The sequence below is a fragment of the Phoenix dactylifera genome, chromosome 1 (assembly GCF_009389715.1).
Source record: "Phoenix dactylifera cultivar Barhee BC4 chromosome 1, palm_55x_up_171113_PBpolish2nd_filt_p, whole genome shotgun sequence".
NCBI classification, from domain to species: Eukaryota; Viridiplantae; Streptophyta; class Magnoliopsida; order Arecales; family Arecaceae; genus Phoenix; species Phoenix dactylifera.
This window is the reverse complement of record NC_052392.1, coordinates 39201714-39222667: the sequence shown is the minus strand read 5'-3', so window position 1 is coordinate 39222667 and position 20954 is coordinate 39201714. Positions and strand designations below refer to the sequence as shown.

The following is a 20954-nucleotide window of genomic DNA, read 5'->3' as shown; positions in this document are numbered from 1 at the left end:
ATCAACAAGTTGCAACCAACCATCAACAAGACGAGAAGAATATAACCATATACAGGATCTTTATATGACATAACATAGATCAACAATGTATGCTAGAAAAACCAATTTGTATGACTTAAGCAGAAGACAAAAGAAAGCAACAAAGAGCAAATTAAAGCACATGCATCAGGACCACAAACAAACCACAATGAGCTTATTAGTCATAAATGTTTTAGACATATAAACCACAGTAATAACAGGATTATGCAATTTCAATAAGATATATTTCATGAAAGTGCTTCTGTAGTTTGCTGACATAATAGGCGTACAACCAAACTTGCCAAATATAATGGGAAACCATAGCTTTATTCTATAGGTAGGTTGGAAGCATTACAAAGCAAGTACAATTGCAAAAGCAAGATTATAAAGCAAGATGGATCCATAAGCAGATTTTTCTGGCTGTTGAAATCTAAATGATGAAAAAGGTTAGAAGGAAGAAAAGTGAGGAAGTTTATTTAAAAAAAAAAAAAAGACCAGAGGAGAAACAGTTTTTTGGATAATTAGATGAAGTTGAATGAGGCATGATTACTGATATTGAACAAGGTAGGCAAAAATAGAACTAAAGACAATTGTAAAGGTAAAGGGAGCCAAGGCTGGGAAATAGTTAAGGAGCACTAAACACCTTCATGAACTTGAACTTGACATTACACCAAGCCCACTGTCAAGGCCTTGATAGCATCACACCATCAAGAAGGATATCAAGAGAAGAAGCTTGTGCTCGTTAGGAACTGAAATAATCTCTTCTCGAATCAAATCCAACAAAGTTCTGACAGTAAATTTCCTGATAAAATTCACATTTTTTTGGGTCCCTATTACTACCAACTCCCAAACCGGCTCTAATACAACTCTGGCTTAGATTGAATCTACATCCTTTGGATGAAATACTTTGTGGCCTTGGGATATTGTACCATAGATTTTTTTATTTCAATTTAGCTGTTGGTAATGATGGATATGTAGATGCACATCAAAGACTTGCATTGGAATATTAGAATCTTTATTTATGATATTTCCATGTAAAAAGCATGCATATAAGTTTTAGAATATTTATACTTTCCCACAATGGTGATTCTGGAGTTATCCTCTTGGAAGAGATTGAGGGCCGCGAATGCACACAACCCTTCGAGAAGCCGCTTCAATCCACTTGCTCTATCTTCCAAGGCCAAGGCCTTCAACAACTGCAGGCTAAGGGGAAGCTCTGCAACAAGACCTTGTTCTATTGCTTAAGAACAAACCTCCTTCTCTCTTCCTCTCTTTTCTTGGAGAAGAAGCTCTCTGTCGTTACACTCTCTCTTTATTTTTCCTCACACCAAGTTTTCTCCTAGGCGCCACCACCCACAACCCTAGGGTGCCTCATCTAGGATTATATAGAGGGAGGTGCCAGGGTTTCTCCTCAACTCAGGCCCCTTAGAGTATGCATTGGACTCAAATAGGAGAAAAGAGGGAGCAGCCTTGGGTGCCTCCTCCCATATGATGTCGCACTCCCATAGGGAGTGCACCATCATAAAGCACATTAGAGAGGGAAAAGGAGGGGCAGCCCCACATGGGTGGCCGCCCGCTACTTGAACCCATCCAAGTTGCCCCAGGTCAAGGCTCAATCTAGTCCTTCTTGACCTGACTTAGCCTAAACCCATAGTTAGACAATTTGTTCAGCCAGATTAGAGCTCAAATAATCCTCCAATCAAATCCAAACCTTTCTTGATTCAATTAAAGATTATTTACAGAGAGAATAACTAATTAGAATCTTATTCCAATTAACCTTAAGATAGATGGCACATGCTAGACGTGTTACAATGGTAATAGAAATTAGGTTCCTGCTCACCAATAACCTACCTCTATAGGATAGTCACACTGTAGCAGCTTGATCTAGCATAAGGATAGGGAGCCCATACTGCATTACCAGGCTCCTGGTGAGTTAAGGCTCCTGGTAATAGAAATTAGGTTCCTGCTCACCAATAACCTACCTCTATAGGATAGTCACACTGTAGCAGCTTGATCTAGCATAAGGATAGGGAGCCCATACTGCATTACCAGGCTCCTGGTGAGTTAAGATGAAACTAGTTGGTCTCCTTGTCCCTGCACAAGCTTTATGTTGCAATTCAACTCCTTATCATTTTAGTGTCCTTGTATGACCATTGAAAGCTCATACATTGTCAAAACTTAGTCATACTATATCAAGGCCCATTAGAACTACGGATCATGTATGTGTGTGTGTGTGTATATATATATATATATATATATATATACCACTGAGTAAAATCTTTTCGCACCAAACCTTTCAAAAATACTTAACTTTACTTATAATAATTATTTTGTCAAAACAATTATTTTCAAAACTTAAGTAACTGTTTGGATCCTAGGTCTTACATATTTGACCATATCTCTATTCTAATATGGATACTATGCTATATGATAATTTGGACATTGTGCCATATGATAATATGGACACTAGGCCATATAATGGTATCTATGTAGGATAGCTAAACCCTCTCTCACATCCAACTCCAGTAAATCATTGTGCTCTCTATCAAGGACATAGTCCAAGACATCACTGTCGATACATGAGTTTAGCCGCAAATTTACTAACAACCAGAATTCAGTAAATTGTCCTACTCTTCTGGTCAAAGGACCACTTGCAAGCTATATAGTCTAGTTCACACCTCAACTCTTGACAATGATTTTCAAGAATAGTCAACATGATAGCACACCCAAGTATCAGCGTCAGGTCACCACCTTGGTGGAGGAGGAACTCTATGTAGTCACCGTACACCTCAACAACCTTATATGTACGATGTCCAACCTCATATATAACTATGAACATCCAAGTACTTAGGAAGCACCAATCCTTCCTATAGTAAATACATTGACCTAAGGTCTATCATACCAACCCATATTGATCGTATCGTACCGTACCATTAAGATACCCAAGGTTCGCCATTTCGGTACCAGACCCCGTACGGGTAGCATCCTATTATGGTATCGGTACATCCGGTATGCAGGTCAATTCAGCATATCAAGTATTGATACACCCTCCGTATTGCATACCGATTTGGTATTGATACAATACGGTCAATACGCATCAGTATCAATCGATACGGCAAACCTTGAAGGTACTAGTACGGTATAATACAGTACGATACTAGTCCATACGAGCCTAAATCGAGCAAAATTATCATATACTGCTATTGATGTCAATGGAAACAAATACCCAAATATTTTACCCGTCGCCAAACTAAACAGAGCTATTTTAACCGAAATTAATTAAGGATGGTTTCAACGATGGTTTTAAAAATAAAAAATCATTGAATTTCGGTTTTGGTTTCGGTTCCGATTTTGGTGAATTTTCCAACCCAAATCCGACTCGACACCAAACCCAAAACCAGACATACCTGATAATTAATGCCCTTGTTACCTTTTGTATTTAGTGTAAATCCAAGTTAGGAACTCTATGAAATAGTAGTGAAGATGACTTTTAGGTCAATAAGATAATCTATAGAACATTTTTTGGTATTAATAAAATTGCAGTCTTTGAATAAATGGTTCTCAATTATATTATAAATTATCTTATTAGATGAGCCTGTTTTTCTTGTATTTTTTTTCTTCTTTGAGGCATAATATATTCGTGGATTAGTGAAGGCAAAATGAAGGATTGGATTGTTCACCAAAAATTTTTCGCATTGAAAAATTTATCATTATATTTTCTTTATGTAGTTGGACTTGTTTTTAACTTAGACTATTATGTTTGTTGGATGGTTGTATTATTATTTTTGGATTATTGAGTTTGTTTGATGGTGGTATTATTAGTTTTGGATATATTTATTACTTGAGTTGGTAATAAATTATATTATGAAAATTATGGACGATGCCTTTAATTTGGTTATTTATATGTGAAAATTTTGAAATGACTACAAAAACTAAAAGATGTTTTGTTTTTCGATTTTAGTTTTGATATTGCCATTTTTTGTGGTGGTTATGATATTTTACTTCAAAAATTGTCTGGCTTTGGTTCGGTTTCGAGGAGCAATGGTGGATTTTGGATTCAGTTCGGTTTTTTTCACTAATCGCATTAAATTTGCGTTGTTGACATCCCTACATACTACTTGGTACCGCTCCAAATTAAGATGAATACCATACAGTACCAACCCATTTTGCATGATTTCAAGCAGTGTCATGACAAAAGTGAGAAAAAAGGGTCTGAAACCGTATGATACCAACCATACTGTACCGAACCAGCAACATACCAGCATGATACCTAGTATCAAGATTGCGGACCTTTCTCTAACCACTTGGATAATTTCCCTGGGGTACTCATGGACTCTTTTCGGACTCTACAACCGATGTATGACACATATCCTATATTGTTTAAGTGATCATGATAAGTAAAAGTTCATATATTATTCTAAAAAGGTAAAGCATGGACCTTTGTTCCCATCCAATACTCAGATATCATTAGACCTGTATTTTTTATGTAAAATAAAGAGGTACAATAATAAGTCAAATACATGAATGTAAATAATTTGCAAGTTAATTGTTGAAGGTGGAGAAAACAACTTTAGTTGCAACCTACTAGTCACACTCTAATTTCTTGATTTGGGGCACAACATTTTACATATGCTGTAGGCAACATCGATAAAAATACCCTCGTTCGTATCTAAGACCCGTATTGTGCCTTTGATATATGAATCAAGATATACATCTCAATGTAGGCATGGTGGAATTAGAAAGAATGTAACACAAATTGTTACTCGATGTAGCATTGATGAGAGAAAAATGTATGCATGTAGTAGTATTTCCTTGTGCCGTGTATTATCCAATCATGAAAGAAGCTGAAATCATAGTTGTTATGTGCCATGCCTACTAGCATCAACCTAACTTGCAGGCAATACAAAAAAAAAGTGCTCAGATTTTACTTTATATTGGGAACAGTTAAATACCTCCTTTTCAATCCAAGTATCCGCACACGTGTCACACGAGAAAATTACATCAATCCTGTCCCATTAAAAAACAAGAAAAAAACTTAAAAACACAATTTTGGCAACAAGAATAACCACCATCGAGCAGATAAAGATGGAAATTGTCTACGAATGTTTAATTTCCACTTCGTGAAATTACACCAATAGCTGGAAACGCAAGCAAGGTGGAGCTATGGGCCTATTCTTACTTTTCAATGAGTCGAACTACTTTTGGTTTTACATCTCTTATGCATTATAAGTTGTCACTTCAGACCTGTATAATTCTAAAGTTGAAATCAACATAGCAGCCGCATTATTGTGGCATATGCATATTATATGCATTGTGATGTATTCAACCCATGAAATAAACCTTATGTGATCTTTGAGAGCTCACAATTATAGATTAAGTGGACAATTTGCAAGGGTTATAAGGATAACTCCAAACATAAAGTCACTTTCTTAATAAAACATTTTATGACAATTGTAGGCTACATAATGAGAGGCTAAGTAACCTCTTGAACCCGGAAGCTTAAGCTATTTGGAGTTGGTCAACAATACATGTCAGCCTTAGCCCCTCCTCACATGTGACCTAGACTATTCACACTGACATTTAAATGAGTCAAGACAACAAGTGAGACGAGTCAAATAGAATCAGATGAGTTAAATAAATAATTAATGTGGAGGGAAATTGAATCCATGACCTGCATCAAACTTTCTGATGCTATAACAATTAACCACTTGACCCAAAAACTTAAGCTTAATGTATATCATGCTTAAGAAGGTAGCCCTCCTCCAGTAGCTAAACCCCAACTCACCTCCAAAACAACCAGTACTCAGAAAAACAGAAGAAAATGATGAAGGTGGGATTTGATAGGCCAGTTCCTTGTCAACCTAAAGTCTACCCTCCAACAATCAGTGCTTACAGCTAAACTAGTTAGCCAAGAAGAAAATTTGGCAAGTGCAGACACCACCATTAAGTCTATAGGTCAATTCACATATAGGGTTACTTCTTTGATTACAGGGTTTAAACTCACGTAACCATGTAGAGAGCCTCTTGACAGAAAAAGGAGAGAATACAGGCACTTGATGGAGGAATCTGCCATTATAATTAAGGTACTCAAATATCAGCCTCACAAGAAGCATTCTATCGTGAATAGACATAAGTTTATAACATCCTAAAATAAAACTACACATCATAAATTTGGTAACATAAAATGGACAGTGATTTTTTAAGAACCTTTTAAGTTCCACCATTTGTGGACACCAAAAACAATACAGAGACCGCAACCCAAAATGTGAAACCAAGATGTTGTCGGCTTGAAACGTTGGCATCTAGCATCGTGACTTGGAGTTTCGCACTTAGAAGACCTTATCCTAGTTTCAAGTGTCCCACTAGATGTGTCACAGGTATGTGATGAATTTCTAACAAAACTAGCTTAACATCTTTGCACGCCTAGCATAGCTATTGTGTTTTAAGTCCCATATTTCCAGTTAAGTGCTAAATCAGTTATTTTTAACAAGTATAACCAAAAGGCCTTATCCCGACTATGATATGGTGGCCATACAAATCCTCCATCATTCTATACATGATGTTCTGAGACGTTCAGCAAGTATTGTAGCAAATTCACAATTTCATTAGACCATGAGGCTAAATATAGTAAGACAGCTTCAATATGTATAATGACAATTAAATAAGGAAAAATTAATTAAAGCTACAAAAAGATTGGTAATATTTTATAACAACATCCACCCTACAGCTTGGTTCTAAAATTACAAAGAAAAAATTGATAGGATAATAGTAAAATGGTAATGGAGGGTGTCAAGTAGAGAAATTGGTAAGTCTTTGGGGGGTTGGTTCTAGGGACCTTGGTTCGAGTCCTGCCCTCACCCTGATTTCGGCCAAAATTTCTCCTATCCTAGTTCTCAAAAAAAGGTAAAATGTTAATGATCGATGAAAGGAATAGCCATACCCAGCAAAACTTTCCTTGTGACTTCGGAGTCCAGACATCATAGCATCAAATACCACCACAACCTTTACCTCTGTAAGCTTGCAAAAGCAACAGCATAAATTGGCAAAGTATACACATGTAAATATTTGAAAAATGTTTGCAAAGCTTGGAAATTTATCCTAATAATTCATGGCCAACGGTATTATAGTATATGAATAAATAATAAGGTTTTATCCTCTTGAATTTGGATTGCTGCAATCCATTATGCTTAGCATTAAGTGCTGGTCTAGATAACATAGAGTTGATTGAGAAAACAAGAAATGCATGTACATTTCTAAAGTTTCCATTTGCCACCATATTAAACATATTTTAAGGGACACAAAATCAAGTGATGTCAGCAGATCAAGCATGGTTTAATATAGATAAGCCTAAACCAAGAACATACTGCGAATCATAAACCAAGCTTAGGCCAAATTCAGGCTCTAATCTCATACCCAGAGCCTAACCCACATACTAATGATTAGACCCAACCAAATAAAACTATAAACCAAGATATGAAACTGGCAGTAGCGGCTATTTAGAATAAGTTAGTCAACCCCTAAAATTGCTGCAGTGGACCAACAGTAGCTGCTAAGTATAAAAGAATCTAACTAAGCTCACATAATTGATACAAATAGTTAGATCTCTCTCTCTCTCTCTCTCTCTCTCTCTCTCTCTCTCTCTCTCTCTCTCTGTGCATGTAAGGACACACAGACAAGCATGTGTGTTAAACAAAGCTAGAGGCCATTGAAGCACAACCATGATATGTGGAGATCTAGATTTGACTCATGGACCTTGGTTCCCATTGGTGAAATTTTCTCCATTAGTTTGCAAGATTGGTGCTCAGCTAAAAGGGTTCAAAGATAAGCTCACTCAACTGGTGTTTTTGGAAAAATCCATAGGGTTATATGACCTAGAGGGTTAAGGACAACTAGACCAGCTTCTTTTACATGTTTATAATTTCAGATAGCCAAAGCAGGAATAGCTAGGTTTCTTTTGCAGGTGATGGAAGAGAATCTTATCGCCTGCAAATCAAGCAAGGGGCAAGCACTAGGATAGTGTGTAACAAAGAACGGCCTGAACAACAAAGAAGAGACGATACCAAATACTCAAAGATAACAGTAGGATAAACCTTTCAGTACACTGAATGCTATCAACTCATCAATCAGTTTTTGGCGAGCAATATCAAGCCTTCCCTTCATGAAATGCTTCTTTAACTTTGCCCAATAGCCACAGACATTGTACCCATCAACAAGCAGAACTGGAATGGCAGTATCCAAGCCCTGGTTTGTACTAGACAAAAACCGATAAACCTTAGAATCCAAACTCTTCAGCAATTACTTTGTAGCATATTCATCAGAAAGCACCGATGAATTCGATATAAACAAATAGAAAATTAAATGAGAAAATTAAGTGCTGACTAATAAAGGTTAGTAGTCGGGTCTTTATAGAAATCTGTATCTTCTGGAAGCACTTCTTTCACAGCCTTCTTTTTGCGGTAACTAGTAGCAGGCTTAGGCGTATTAGATTTCTGCTTTTGAAACTCCTGCAATCCAGCACAAGGGATGTGAAAAGAAAATTCATTTATGGTGAAATTAATCTAAACAAGCTAACCTTTGACTCCAATCAAGAAGGAATTTCAACTGACAAAGAAAATTGATGGAACCTATCCTAGAAGCCAATGGTTAAAGATGCCTAGCCCACCCATGAATAACCCGTTTATGGATGGTGTCAAAAAACAACAATGCACTAAGGATATCCACACCAAAAGGAGAGGTTGGAGACCATCACTGCTGTGAGATGCCCCTCCAATTGGATTGTACAGAAGAAATGTGACAGTTAAAATGCTTACCCTCCACAACCTTAGAAACTGCAAATTCTGCTTGACATTTGATGTAATCCTTGGAGGAACTTGATCTGGACCCTGTAAGCATGGAGTGCCAGATTTTGATGTAATGTGAAAAAAAATTTAACCAAAAAAAAAAAACATCATCTACTATCTCACAAGGCAATCTCTAACAAAAATAATCTGAAGAGAACTCTTTTGACATCATAAGCTATGAACAACAATAGTAGTGCCCCAGAACATTAATAGTACAGCACTGGAATCTCGATATTCAGTCAATGCATCAGTAATTCAAGTAAATACTCAAGCCATACTAATTAGAGATTACATGAGTTTCTTTTGGACAAAGGTGCATGTTGACAGATTCTGTGTGACATCTAAATTTCACTTTGCTTTTCTGCGAAAGGGTCGCAAGGGCATGCCTCCATAGCAGCACACTAGCATATGCAATTGCAAAACTTGAAACTATTAAAATAACTGGAGGTTTGGTTATCATGGACACAAAATAATTTAAAGACATGAAGATATCTCTTCTAGGCGAACGGTTACAAAAATGTATGGGCGATATGAGGAAGGGCAAGCTGTAATTTTAGACAGACTCAATGAATAAGGGCAGATTGGAGTTGTCCCAAGTTCCCAACCACCAGCACCAACTCCAAGCGTGAAATTTAGCCCATTTCCAGATTACATTAGAATCCAGAACCAGTTCAGTCATGTCGATAGGTATAACGGGGGCGAAATTTGCCCGAATTCTACTCATTCGGAGACAATTCAAGCCCATATTTGATAACTAAACTCATGCTATCCTCTTTCAAGTTAACACATCAGGAATTCACCATATACTAAGCGTTTTTTCAGGCAAAAAAAAGGAACTTTGACATCTTCTGGGATAAATTCCGAGAAGTCAAAAAACAAGAGATTAAAAGAGAAACCTTTTGGGGCTCGGACTTCTTGCTTCTGACCATGACGACGGGAGAAGAAGAAGAAGAAGAGGGGATCGAGGGAGAGGCGAAGGCGGTTCTCATGGACGCGTCTCCACCCCTCTCATCGATCCATCTCTAACGGCAATCGCTGCTCGTCTCGCTTGCCTCCTAATTCTTTATTTTCCCAGCGTCGGTTACCGCGACGGCTTACAGCTTTTCCTCTCTTTCTGATGGATGCGGCGATGAGATTCAGAGAAAGCAGTAGAACCTAATTTTTCCATAGAAAAAAAGAGAGAGATTTAGAGAAAACAGTATGCCGGCGTCTGCATGCGACGGGAATCCAACACCACATGATATCCCGAATATAAATGGATAGTTTTTTGTGTTCAGAGGAAGCAGCGGCATCACCGTCACCCATGCACGAGTGACAAGGAAGCACTCATCTCTTTTCTTTTTTTCTTTTTTCCAGAACTTCTTTTTAATATATGTGTTACATAGAATCATTTTGGGCCACTCGATAGTTGGTAGGTATCCTTCAATACCTCTAAATCCCGCTCACATTGATCAACTCGATAGTTGATACTCCTCCTTCAATGCCTCTAAACCCTTTTTAGAACTTGTATCAAAAATTCGGAGGGATTAAGCTAGATTTTCTATTAAATTAGATAGGCTCATATCCGTCTAAATCTTATAGGAGAAAAAAAAAATCATGACTTTTTCTTCTTCCTACAAGCCAACAGAGAAAATTTATGGTAAGGTTATGATGGCCTTTTTGAAAAATATTAGTTGGACATATCAACTGACTTAATTTTTATAGAAAATTCAATTTAGTTCTGCTAGATTTCTCAAACAAACTCTATATATATAATCTTTACTAGGATAGCTGGTACCTTTAATTTTCCCAGCTAGTGACTTAGGTAAAAAACATTGATGCAAGAAAATAGCATTTTATGTCCGCATCTATCGGGGCCTCCTTCAATATCTCTAAATTCAGTTTAATTTCAGCTAGATTTTTCAAACATACCCTTACATAAATCGTTTGGTTCGTAGAAAAGGAGGAAAAGTATGGTCAACGGAAAAGTAATGAGATGCCTCTTGTTTGGTTGGAGTTTTCAAATGAGAGAGATGGAAAAGTTGTATTCCCATGGAAATATGATTCCCACATTTTATAAATTTTCATGAAAAACATAGAAAAGTTACTTTCCCATAAACCAGGAATCACTCTATTTTTATTTTTTTTCCAAAAAAGCCCTTTAGCACTAAATATGTATCAAAGACCTAATTTTTATTAAGGGTATAATAGGAATTACACATAACTTTCTCAGAAAAGTGAATGGTCAACCAAACATAAGCACTCTGAAAATCTGTCACTTTTTCATGATCAACCAAACATACCAAAAGTACTTTCTCAGACATTCTTTTCCTAAGAATCTACTTCTTAGAAATCATATTCCTAGAAGGAAAAACATTTCCCGCAAACTAAACGACCCCCCAAAAAAAAACCTTTACCAGGGTAGCTAGTATCTTTAATTTTCTCAGATAGTGACTTAGGTAGGGGACATTGATGGCATGCAACATTTTCAAGGCCCCACTAGAACATAAGGGTGGCTTTGCCAACCAAGATGCGTTTCCAAAAGACCTTTGTTCCCTTTAAGTAAGTGATAGACTACAACTACAATCGTTTATTTTTTTTTTTTCTCTGTCTTTCTTGTTTTGGGTGAAGCAGCAGCATGAGAGGCATTGGGAATGCACTTCATTTTGATGTTAAATGGACTGCTCCATTCTGCAAGCTTCCAGGAAGATTAAAAAGATAAATCACAGTATTTGGCCAAAAAGAGATGCTATCCTGTAAAATCAGATAAGAAGAACCATGAATAAAAACAAAGACCATTAGTAAGTCCCACATCAATAGTCTACACCTTTTGAGCCATGGATGCTTTCCCTCACATACATTGCACATGCCTGACATTTGTCTTCGATGGATAAACCCCTTCTAATCCGGTTTTTTGCTTGACTCATGAATTCCATACTAGATATGATCCCATCCATCCATATCTAATCAAAGGATTAAGCACTAATCCTTTCATAGGAGCTTCCTTGGTTTCCCTTGGACATAAATTAACAAAAATGAATTCGCAAACCTGGAGATTTTCTCAAAGAAACTTGCTAATTTACAACTGCCATTTGACATTTGAATGGAATTCTGAAGTTGGCTTAGCAAAATAAAGTATTTCTGAAGACATGGGACTAGAAATTCTTCTCTTGCACTTCAAGGAGTAAATAATGCAATGCAGTCTTTTAGCACTTGGCACATGGAGGCATACAAGATGCCTGCTGGGTGTAGAGGAACCTCACCAATAAAAGAAAAGATTTCTTCTTTTACTAGAGCATCAACAAATCCTGTTATCATCAGACCAAACTCATGAGGCTTCCATGGTACAAGGATGAGTTCCTACCATCTGTTCACCAGGCAATACACCAAAATGGGCGCAAAAGTTACTGTTCTTCACCAATTTAACAACAATGATTGTTTCCCAGCAATTTGACTCATGCTTCCCAAGAGGCCCCTTTCTACTTATATGCATTTTATCATCTGAGGGTTTACAGTGGCTTGTCTGTTTTATGTTCCTTCGGCCTAATTTCCTCAACAGCATATCAGTTCCATTCATCACCACCATTGGTATGTAATGATCCAGGACAAAGGAGAACAAATGCAAGTACCATAGGAAACGGCAGTACTGGTGCAAACTTTTGAGTGTTAGTGGCTTTGCAAAGTTCATGGTGAATAAAAACAGAAAGATGCCCAAAACTATATATGCTCATTGCCAATCCAAAGCTTTCTATCCATCTGTATAAATGGTACCCAAAAGGATGGGTTTTACATCAAGCACTATCAGACTGTACTGCAAAGCATAAAATCGGCCATCTGTACATGTACGCTCAACAAAGTTTTCTCACAAGTTGGTGAAAAGACTGAGAAACATTGAAGAAAATGTAACAACATGAATACAACATAAAATCCTTCCCACTTAATGGTTGTACCTGCACGCAACTAGAGCCATGTAACCTCCTTGATTATAGGGTACAGGAATCAGAACATTTAGGATATCTTGTATGCCCAAGCATGCTCACTGAGGAATGCTTGAACAGCTTCCTTGATAGCAAGGTTTGGTACCAGTTGGTGTGGATCAAGTGGCTCCCTTGTGACAGGATCGAACCTGCCCACCTAAATTTGAGAAATTATATGTCAGAACTTAAAACATAGGCATAAAGAAACAAGCAAGAAGCTTGAGTATTGGAAGAGACTAGGAATCACCCTCTGAAGATGATCAAGAAGCACTGCCCTTTCATAAGTAATGCCACTTGGAGTAATCACAGGGTCACGAAAGATATCAAGCGTAATTTTACAACACAAGTGGTCAGGCACCTGAATATCAATGATTACGACAACTGTTATCGGTAGAAAGGAAAGGGGAAAAAACATCATCTTAAGTAAAATTAGAAGTTGGCTCACTTCTGATGGTGTATCAGCCTGTGCAGCTTTGTTAAACACCTCGTGGAGGCATTCCAACTGCTGGGAATGGTCATTTTCTTTGGGGCCATCTTCAGCTTCAGATGCATCGATAGAATAATAATTTAAAAATGCTTTTTCACATACTTCCCTGAAATACAGTACAGGTTTGTCATGTCTAATAGATGCAAATGCTTGCATTCTTTAATTATTCAGTAAAAGAGATCAATATATGGACCTTTTCCAGCAACTTATAAAAAAAAATATACATACCTCAAATTCTGCAGCCTAGGTGCCCGCTTGCTAGATGAATCTTCCCATTCCATGTACTTTGCTCTGGCAAGAACCTGCCAAATCTCCTCGACCATGTAGCTTGCTGGGTTAGCACCTCTCCCAAGTTCCAAAGCCTATCTCATATAAGTTCTACAGACTTTAGTCATAAGCAATTAACAAAAACACCCAGGCGGTGCTTAAAATGATTAAACAGATAGATGTGAATATTAACAAAAATCTGCATGACTTGCTAAAACAAGAAGAAAGATAAAGCTCGTTAAACATTATATGTATGACAGGCAGAACAAGATTGGTAATCAGAAGACTCTGTTGCTAATGAAAAAGCAGAGAATTAAGGCAAGGATTTCACAGTGGTGACGAGCGTGACCCTTGAGTTCTATAGCTGTTGACCTTCAAAGGATCAGAGCTACCTGCATTTCTGCATGCAAATTTCTATGTCACTTAATCAGTTTTACTAGCAGTTTCAGTTTCACCATTATCACAAGGCATCACATCACTTATCTAAGCTGGCCAGATCATAGCAAAACCTTGGTAGTCATCATGGAGAAAGTGGAACCTTTTTTCTCCCTAGGGAAAGTGGGGAAGGAGGAGCGTGTCTGCGTGAATGAATACAGGAGGCAAGCAACTAATAACTCATTCCGGTGGTACCTTGGGGAGGTCAGGTGCAATAGATTCTGGGTCTTGCAGAACCATGATATCTCATTTGCAACTCTGACATTGCTTAATGATATCAACCAGAACTGTCGAGTGATAAAGACCACCTTCAAATGGCATTCATCAGTACTTTATGATACAAGATCACGATACAGTAAAACAACATTTGAAATATTAATATTAATTACAAAGTTGCGAATAAAACACCAGCTGAACCAAGAAATTGGAGAAGTCTCAGCCAAATCAATCCATTTTCATGATTTGGCAATTCTTATAGGCTCAAAGGACAGAAACCATATGAAAAGATACAATTAAAACTGTATCAAACATGCAAGATGAAATCTGGTTGGGGGGTTTTCAGGTTGTTGAATATTAGAGTCAAGAGTGGGTTAAGATCAAATGTCATACAATGACTAAACAAGGCAAGCAGTAGTTTGGTTGGTAAAATTAAAATTACTTAGATTCACCAAGTCAGATGTGATTTTTTATATCAATTGATCAACTTTTAACCCTTTTATTTTCATATTATATATACAGTTCAGATTATACTTATCAATAATTAAATTGGTTCCTGCTGCCTGCGCATTCACCTGGCAAAATACACCAGTTGATGTTATTTTGCTGCATGAGACCTGATATAAAGCAAACTCCCTCCTGCATAGATGTTGGACTGGATGTTCAACCATCTCCACTTCCAACATGTTTATCAGTGATCCTAAAATTAATACATACACCCCTCTTATTTTGGTTCTCACTATCTCTATGAGAGAAAAACAAGGAAAGTGCACCAGCCAAAAGTAGTGCATTCTTAATAAAGTTTTAACACAACCATCCATTCCCATTCACATGCATCGCACATGCCCGATGCTAGTAGGAATAATATCAACCCAATATCAATATATATATATATATATATATATATATATATATATATATATATATTCTGTTCTGACAGAATAAGCCATATGTTCCGCAATGCAAAGCAACTTACATAAAGATCCTATAGTAAGTAGATTTAACTTTGCTTTTCAACCGCTTTATTTATTATATATTCATAGAATTTGTGCCCCATGACTTCTACATTGTGCAATTTTTTTTAAGTTACATGTTTCTGTGGCAACTCCACAGAAGTGTAACTTGCTCACGATAAGTATCAAGTATGAAGTCTATCTTTAAGCTCCCTGGGTTTGCTGCATGGAAATGATTTTAGTAGACAAATTGATTGGTATTTTTTGCTTTCAGTTGGTTAACAGAATTTGTATTGCAAGATAATAGCTGTTTAACCAAACATAAGGCAATGCATTGTCATCCTCATGTATTTTAGATGCCCGTAGTATTAGATAGAATAACTAACCTTCTCCAATTCCTTGATTCCCCCAGAATAATCATGTTTCTGTAGCAATGCAAGCCCCAACATATAGTGTGCCTGTGGATGCCATGAAAGAAATCCACTCAGTCATGGAAATGACAAATACCATATTAACTGGATAAATGCACGCCACAATTACTGTAAAAAGAATTCTATAAACATACAGGTTACATACATACATACACACACATACACAGAAACATGAGAAATTGAGAATGATATTTTTGGAAAGCTGCAATGTATCAGGGTACAATAGGACCATAATATAGCATGCAAGCCCCAACATATAATGTGCCTGTGAAGAAATCCCCATGCCATGAAAGAAATCCATTAAGTCATGGAAATGACAAATACCATATTAAATAGATAGATGCATGCCACAATTACTGTAAAAAGAATTCTATTAACATACAGGTTACATGAGAACGATATTTTTGGTAAGCTGCAATGTATAAGGGTACAATAGAACCATAATACAGCATGCATCTAGGCAAAAGCCAATAAATAATTGAGGCATCTAGCAATGTTTTCCAGTACAGTGTTACTGCTTCAATCGAATCATAAAAAGGTCATTACCCTAGGAAACAGTTATCACAAAATTCTAAACAGTAAAAATATAACTAGGAACAGGATTATTTGCAACTCCCAATAGTAGAACATATAAGAGAACCAGAGTTTAATGCACAAGCAGCATAACATACATACAAACATACATATACATGAAAATGATATTTTTGGTAAGCTGCAACATATCAGGGCACAATAGAACCATAATACAGAATGCATCTAAGCAAAAGCCAACAAACAATTGAGACATCTAGCAATGTTTTCCAGTACAATGTTACTGCTTCAATAGAATCATAAAAAAGGTCACTAACCTTAGGAAACAAATATCACAAAATTCTAAACAGTAAAAACATAACTAGGAACAGGATTATTTGCAACTCCCAATAGTAGAACATATAAGAGAACCAAAGTTATAATGCTCAAGCAGCATAGTGCTGCTTACTGAGAATTCAGAAAATGCAAGAGCACTACTGAAAACAACTTTTCAAGGTCAGATAGCACTTACTCATTTACAGATCAACTGCTTATTTCCAGAGGTCTTAAAAAATCAACTGCTTATGCCCATAATCCAAATGAACAATGTACGCTTTGTTTGGTTTCTCTATAATGAAGCAATATCTCCCATAGTCCCCATACTTCTACCCACATTTCATATGGTCCTAAAGATTCCCACACACAATCCTTGCTAGAGACCTCAAATCCTAGTAAATAGATTGTTAAAGCTTCTTCCAATGCCAACCATACTACATGTGATTTCTCCATCATACTCTATAAGCAAGAAGGTGAGCCTTGGCGCCAAGGTTCGCCGTCTTGGTGACGGAACATGTACTAGTACTATCCTATTACAATGTCTGTATGGGTAGGGTACGAGATGGCGAGGCATACTAAATGTCGATACGATATGGGATGGCAAGGCATACCGAAGTCGAAACAGTACGAGACGGCGCATCGGTATGGTACGAGTATGATACGATACCGACCGGTACGATGAATTTTGTATGGCGCAATAGTAAGGTTGCTCCATTGTAATCTAAATGTCACAGATTCAAAATACGAAAAGAAACCTCACCACACACGGATGAAGAGGCTGCTCACCTCTGTCCCTCCCCAAACTGCACAATGGGAGGAGCAATGTACACTAAGCTGCCCTTTTACTTTGCTATATAGGCAAATCCTCATCCAAAACTTTCATAACAGTAACCTATCCAAATTTTCTTACATCTTCAACCTTTAAGCATCCAATGTGGTTGAAGCCTCCTTTTTCTTTGGCGGACTCATGAGCTTTACTTGTAAAAATATATTCTGCCAACAAGCTTCTCAAAGTCATATTAGCGCTCATAATTTCTGACTTCTATAAAGCAAGAGTTCATTAATTTCCTCTTGGACCTCTGCATTTTAACCAGTTAGCTTAGTTGTACATATATTGCAGCCATATGCTGTCCATCATGCATTTTTATTCACCTTTTTACTATGCAAGCTTCTGCAGACAAAGAGTCCATACATGTGTACCTTGCATATGGTGCACTCAAAATGTTGGTCACGCAAATGATGCCAAGCACAATTTGACTCCAACACCTACTCCTCAAGTTTCAGCCATTAGTAGAGGTAGTGTGAAACCAACTAAAATCATGTTTGTTCTACACAACAAAATCCTTATCTGGCTCTCTTCATGAAACTCGATAAGAATGACTCCCTTTAATAAAAACATGTAGTTGTTTTGACTAAATCAAGAAACTCCGACTATTATTCCATGCATGCAATCACAATGAAATGCCAACAAGCAACAAATAAAGCAGATTCACTAGATGTTTTCATTCTGGAGTTATTACCTCATAACAATAAGATAATAAAGCAAAGATGTTTTCACATGGTTTTGGTTTTGCTTCCATGGTAAAAGTTTTGTATTAGTTTCACATGAGATGGTATGGAGAGAGGTGGCACAGCTTTGCCTATCTGGGAGGCTCTCCCTTTTTCCAACCCAAGCTCCAAAACAAGTGACAAAGGGGTCAAGCTATACTGCCAAATGGTCTTCAGCAGTTTAAATCTTGAAGCAGGTTCGGATTGACATTTTGATTTGGCCAAGTGACATGTCATTCGGGTGCACAGAAGTTGGGAAAAGGCTTACATTTACAATGTTCTTCTTATTTGTAAACAAAGATGAAAAATGAAGAGCTACACTTTTCTTTTTAAGGGAGGTGAACGGCTGCATTACAACATCAAACCTTCTCTCTCCCTCTCGAAATCAAGAATCAAGTCATCTTCTTCTATATTGAGTTTTTTTGTCAGCAAAGTCCCTGGAGAGAAGCCCTTGGAGATTTCAAGCATGCAAGGCATTGTATCCCAGAGATAGGATTTCCTCGAGCTTGTACACATCTACCATGGGAAATCACTCTCATGAAAAAAGAAATTTAATCAGTAAATCTTTCCCTGATCATCCCTCATTATTTCTTTATCCTACTTTTTTATTTCTCCACCTATCCCCAACGCTAAACACATCAATGATTCACTAAAGTGAGAACATGGCCCTAGTTCATTTAGTTTCCTTAACTGGACTGATATTGCTTTAGAATTCGAAAATCTATGACACAACCACCACAATGGAATACGTTGCAAGAGAAAACCAATCCTGTCTATGTGCATCTAGTGAATCATCCGTGTATGGTGGATGGGACACTCGGCATGTCTCATTAATAAGCATATTAAGGCATGTTCATATGTGGAATATGGGCATAATTTCTCAAAACAACACAGCAGCCAGCTTAGAAAAGTAAGAAATCAGAGACATCCTGAATGGAAAAGCCTTAGCCTGCCACATTAACATGATCAGCAGCGATCAAAGGCAAAAGCTAGACTAAATTACCATGAGATGATATATACACTGCAGAAACTGCCAATTAGTAATAGGATCATAGTTAGTTGGCCAAAAGGCCTGATAAGACCAAAAATCCATTTTTAGAGAACTCATACCTAAAATCTTTGACCACATTGCCCTACAATTGCCCTGCTCAGAGTTCAAGCGACAATAGATCAAACAAATACAGATTCAAGAAAAGCAAGAAATTACATGAAAAGTAATCAGATGGACATAAATCAATAGGGAATCCAAAAAAACAATTAATGATAACCAGAAATTGTCAAAAATGTCATATCCTTCCGCACATTAACGTGTACATAAGCTCGAATTTCAACAGCAGATATCAAACAACAGGAAAAACATTGCAAAGAAAGAGAGCATATGAAGGAGGAAACTAAAGATGCAAGCTTACCTTCACAGAATTGCTGTCGAGCTGAATTGCCCTCCTACAATCCTCTTCGACTTTGTTCCATTCACTAACTCGACAAGTACAACAGCCCATCATCCATTGAGACAACCAATCCCAACAAATCAAGAAAGAACAAGAAGTGAAAACGATGGCTTATACATACTTCCGCTTCCGATAGCACAAGGCTCGGTTCGTCCAATAAATCGCCACATTCGGGCACAACGTAATTGCCTGAAAACCCAATTCATCCAACAAATATGCATAACGATCACCGCAAAGAAGCCAATTAGAGGAGGAGAACAATGCCAAGACATGAACTTCAGACTTTGGTTTCAAGAAGTTTCTTCTTTTGATCAAGAAAAAATGGTTTTGAGGGAGAAAAATCCGTAATTTTGCCAAGAAACTTGATCAAACAGCCGATATTGGCTTCAAGAACCACGAGAACGGAATCAAAAGAACAAAACCGGATGCAAGAAATGGATTAAAACAAAAAAGAATCTATAAGGTAAACGAATTCGTTTTTCGCCTCCAAATAAATGGAATTTGGAATGGCTACCTCGGTGTAGGCGTCGATGGCGGCCCCCAGGCGTTCCTTCTTGAAGTAGCTGTTCCCGTCTTGCTTCAGTTGCTCCGCCTGCTTTACGACGCTCGCCGGCACCGGCAGCGGAGCCATCGCCGCCATCCTCTACGCCGCTCCTCTCTCTCACCTCTCTCTCTCTCTCTCTCTCTCTCTCTCTCTCTCTCTCTCTCTCTCTCTCTTCCCTTCTTTCTCTCTCTAATCGAAGGGAACAAGAACGGATCGTTGTCCTTGTATGCTCTCGTTTGGATTTCGAACCCGCCCCTCTTTTTCCTCCACGATGTAGAAACTTCCGAGGCCTCCTGCAGAAAGCGAAGCGGATGGTAATGATTTATAAACTAATAGAGAGAAGGTTAGGGACGAAAGTGTGAAATGTTAGACCGCTTCATTTCGCGGAGGACTAGACGACAATTATCTATTTTATAACAACGAGAACCTCGTCCATTCTTTATATTTGTAACTTCTCCCTCTTTGCATTTATTTTCTCTCCAAGGTTTTGTAATTAATGAAAACAATAGGGATCTGATTTGGATTTTTTTTTTCTAGTGCGGCAGCGATTATTTACGGACAGCGGACGAGGACAAGCCAACGGGTATTCCACTTGAGACCGGGGGGGAATAAAAAATTAAAGAAAAGTCCACTTATTTTGTTACGTTCGTTTATCGTACCATAAATTTATAGAAAAATAAAACTTAGAAAAAAAATGAAGAAATGGTACATAAATTAATCATCTAATTATACCATGAACATGTTATGTAATTATGTTGTAATGACGGAACTACGTTCTTATATTCAATGCGAAAGTTGGAATATATGTTACACTAGATTGGGATTGGTTTAAGTCTGTTTAGGTTTTGAGAATTGAGTGATCAAAATTTCAATTAATATTCAAAAAAACAAATCATATTTTTGAACTCGAGCGAAGCTAAAAATAACTTCACTTTGGGTTGGAGCAAATTAATGTATTGGCACCA

General features: G+C 37.4%; 2 protein-coding genes and 1 long non-coding RNA gene across 17 annotated transcripts in view; 1 reads left to right on the top strand and 2 right to left on the bottom strand.

The window, feature by feature from the left end:
- Window positions 1-4468, top strand: part of LOC120113298 — a 4474-nt gene extending 6 nt beyond the window's left edge. Inside the window, exons 1-2 of the long non-coding RNA XR_005515199.1 lie at window positions 1-1846; window positions 1978-4468. The exon at window positions 1-1846 is cut by the window's left edge and continues 6 nt beyond it. This is a non-coding gene — a long non-coding RNA (uncharacterized LOC120113298). The remainder of the gene's footprint in view (window positions 1847-1977) is intronic.
- Window positions 1-10430, bottom strand: part of LOC103706087 (uncharacterized protein YacP) — a 17523-nt gene extending 7093 nt beyond the window's left edge. The window contains exons 1-7 of one of the 15 annotated variants that reach the window (XR_001879387.3): window positions 9755-10424; window positions 8829-8900; window positions 8398-8522; window positions 8109-8269; window positions 6959-7028; window positions 6028-6084; window positions 4971-5025 (exon numbers count right to left, since the gene is read on the bottom strand). Coding sequence is in view for 9 of the 15 variants with exons in the window: in XM_026804289.2 (XP_026660090.2) it covers window positions 4971-5025; window positions 6028-6084; window positions 6959-7028; window positions 8109-8269; window positions 8398-8522; window positions 8829-8900; window positions 9755-9847 (633 nt within the window). In the remaining 6 variants the exon portion in view is untranslated. Of the gene's footprint in view, window positions 1-4970; window positions 5026-6027; window positions 6085-6958; window positions 7029-8108; window positions 8270-8397; window positions 8523-8828; window positions 8901-9754 lie in introns of all 15 variants that reach the window. The other 14 variants (XR_003385480.2, XR_003385479.2, XR_603909.3 and 11 more) reach the window with 14 other exon arrangements.
- Window positions 10431-12545: 2115 nt separating this feature from the next.
- LOC103706090 (E3 ubiquitin-protein ligase CHIP-like) lies at window positions 12546-20292 on the bottom strand. Its single transcript, XM_008790086.3, has 8 exons — window positions 19960-20292; window positions 19567-19634; window positions 19407-19470; window positions 15559-15630; window positions 13530-13663; window positions 13260-13407; window positions 13062-13172; window positions 12546-12971 (listed from the first exon to the last, which is right to left on the bottom strand). Exons 1-8 carry the CDS (start codon window positions 20083-20085, stop codon window positions 12846-12848), a joined length of 849 nt encoding a protein of 282 aa, XP_008788308.2. The 5' UTR covers window positions 20086-20292; the 3' UTR covers window positions 12546-12845.
- Between the last annotated feature and the right edge of the window lie 662 nt (window positions 20293-20954).

Coding starts and splice junctions, on each gene's coding strand:
- LOC103706090 (XM_008790086.3), bottom strand. CDS start 20,085: ATGGCGGCGATGGCTCCGCTGCCGGTGCCGGCGAGCGTCGTAAAGCAG. Junction 13,664..15,558: donor GAATCAAGGAATTGGAGAAG/GTTAGTTATTCT, acceptor TATATGAGATAG/GCTTTGGAACTTGGGAGAGG. Junction 13,408..13,529: donor CCTAGGCTGCAGAATTTGAG/GTATGTATATTT, acceptor ACTGTATTTCAG/GGAAGTATGTGAAAAAGCAT.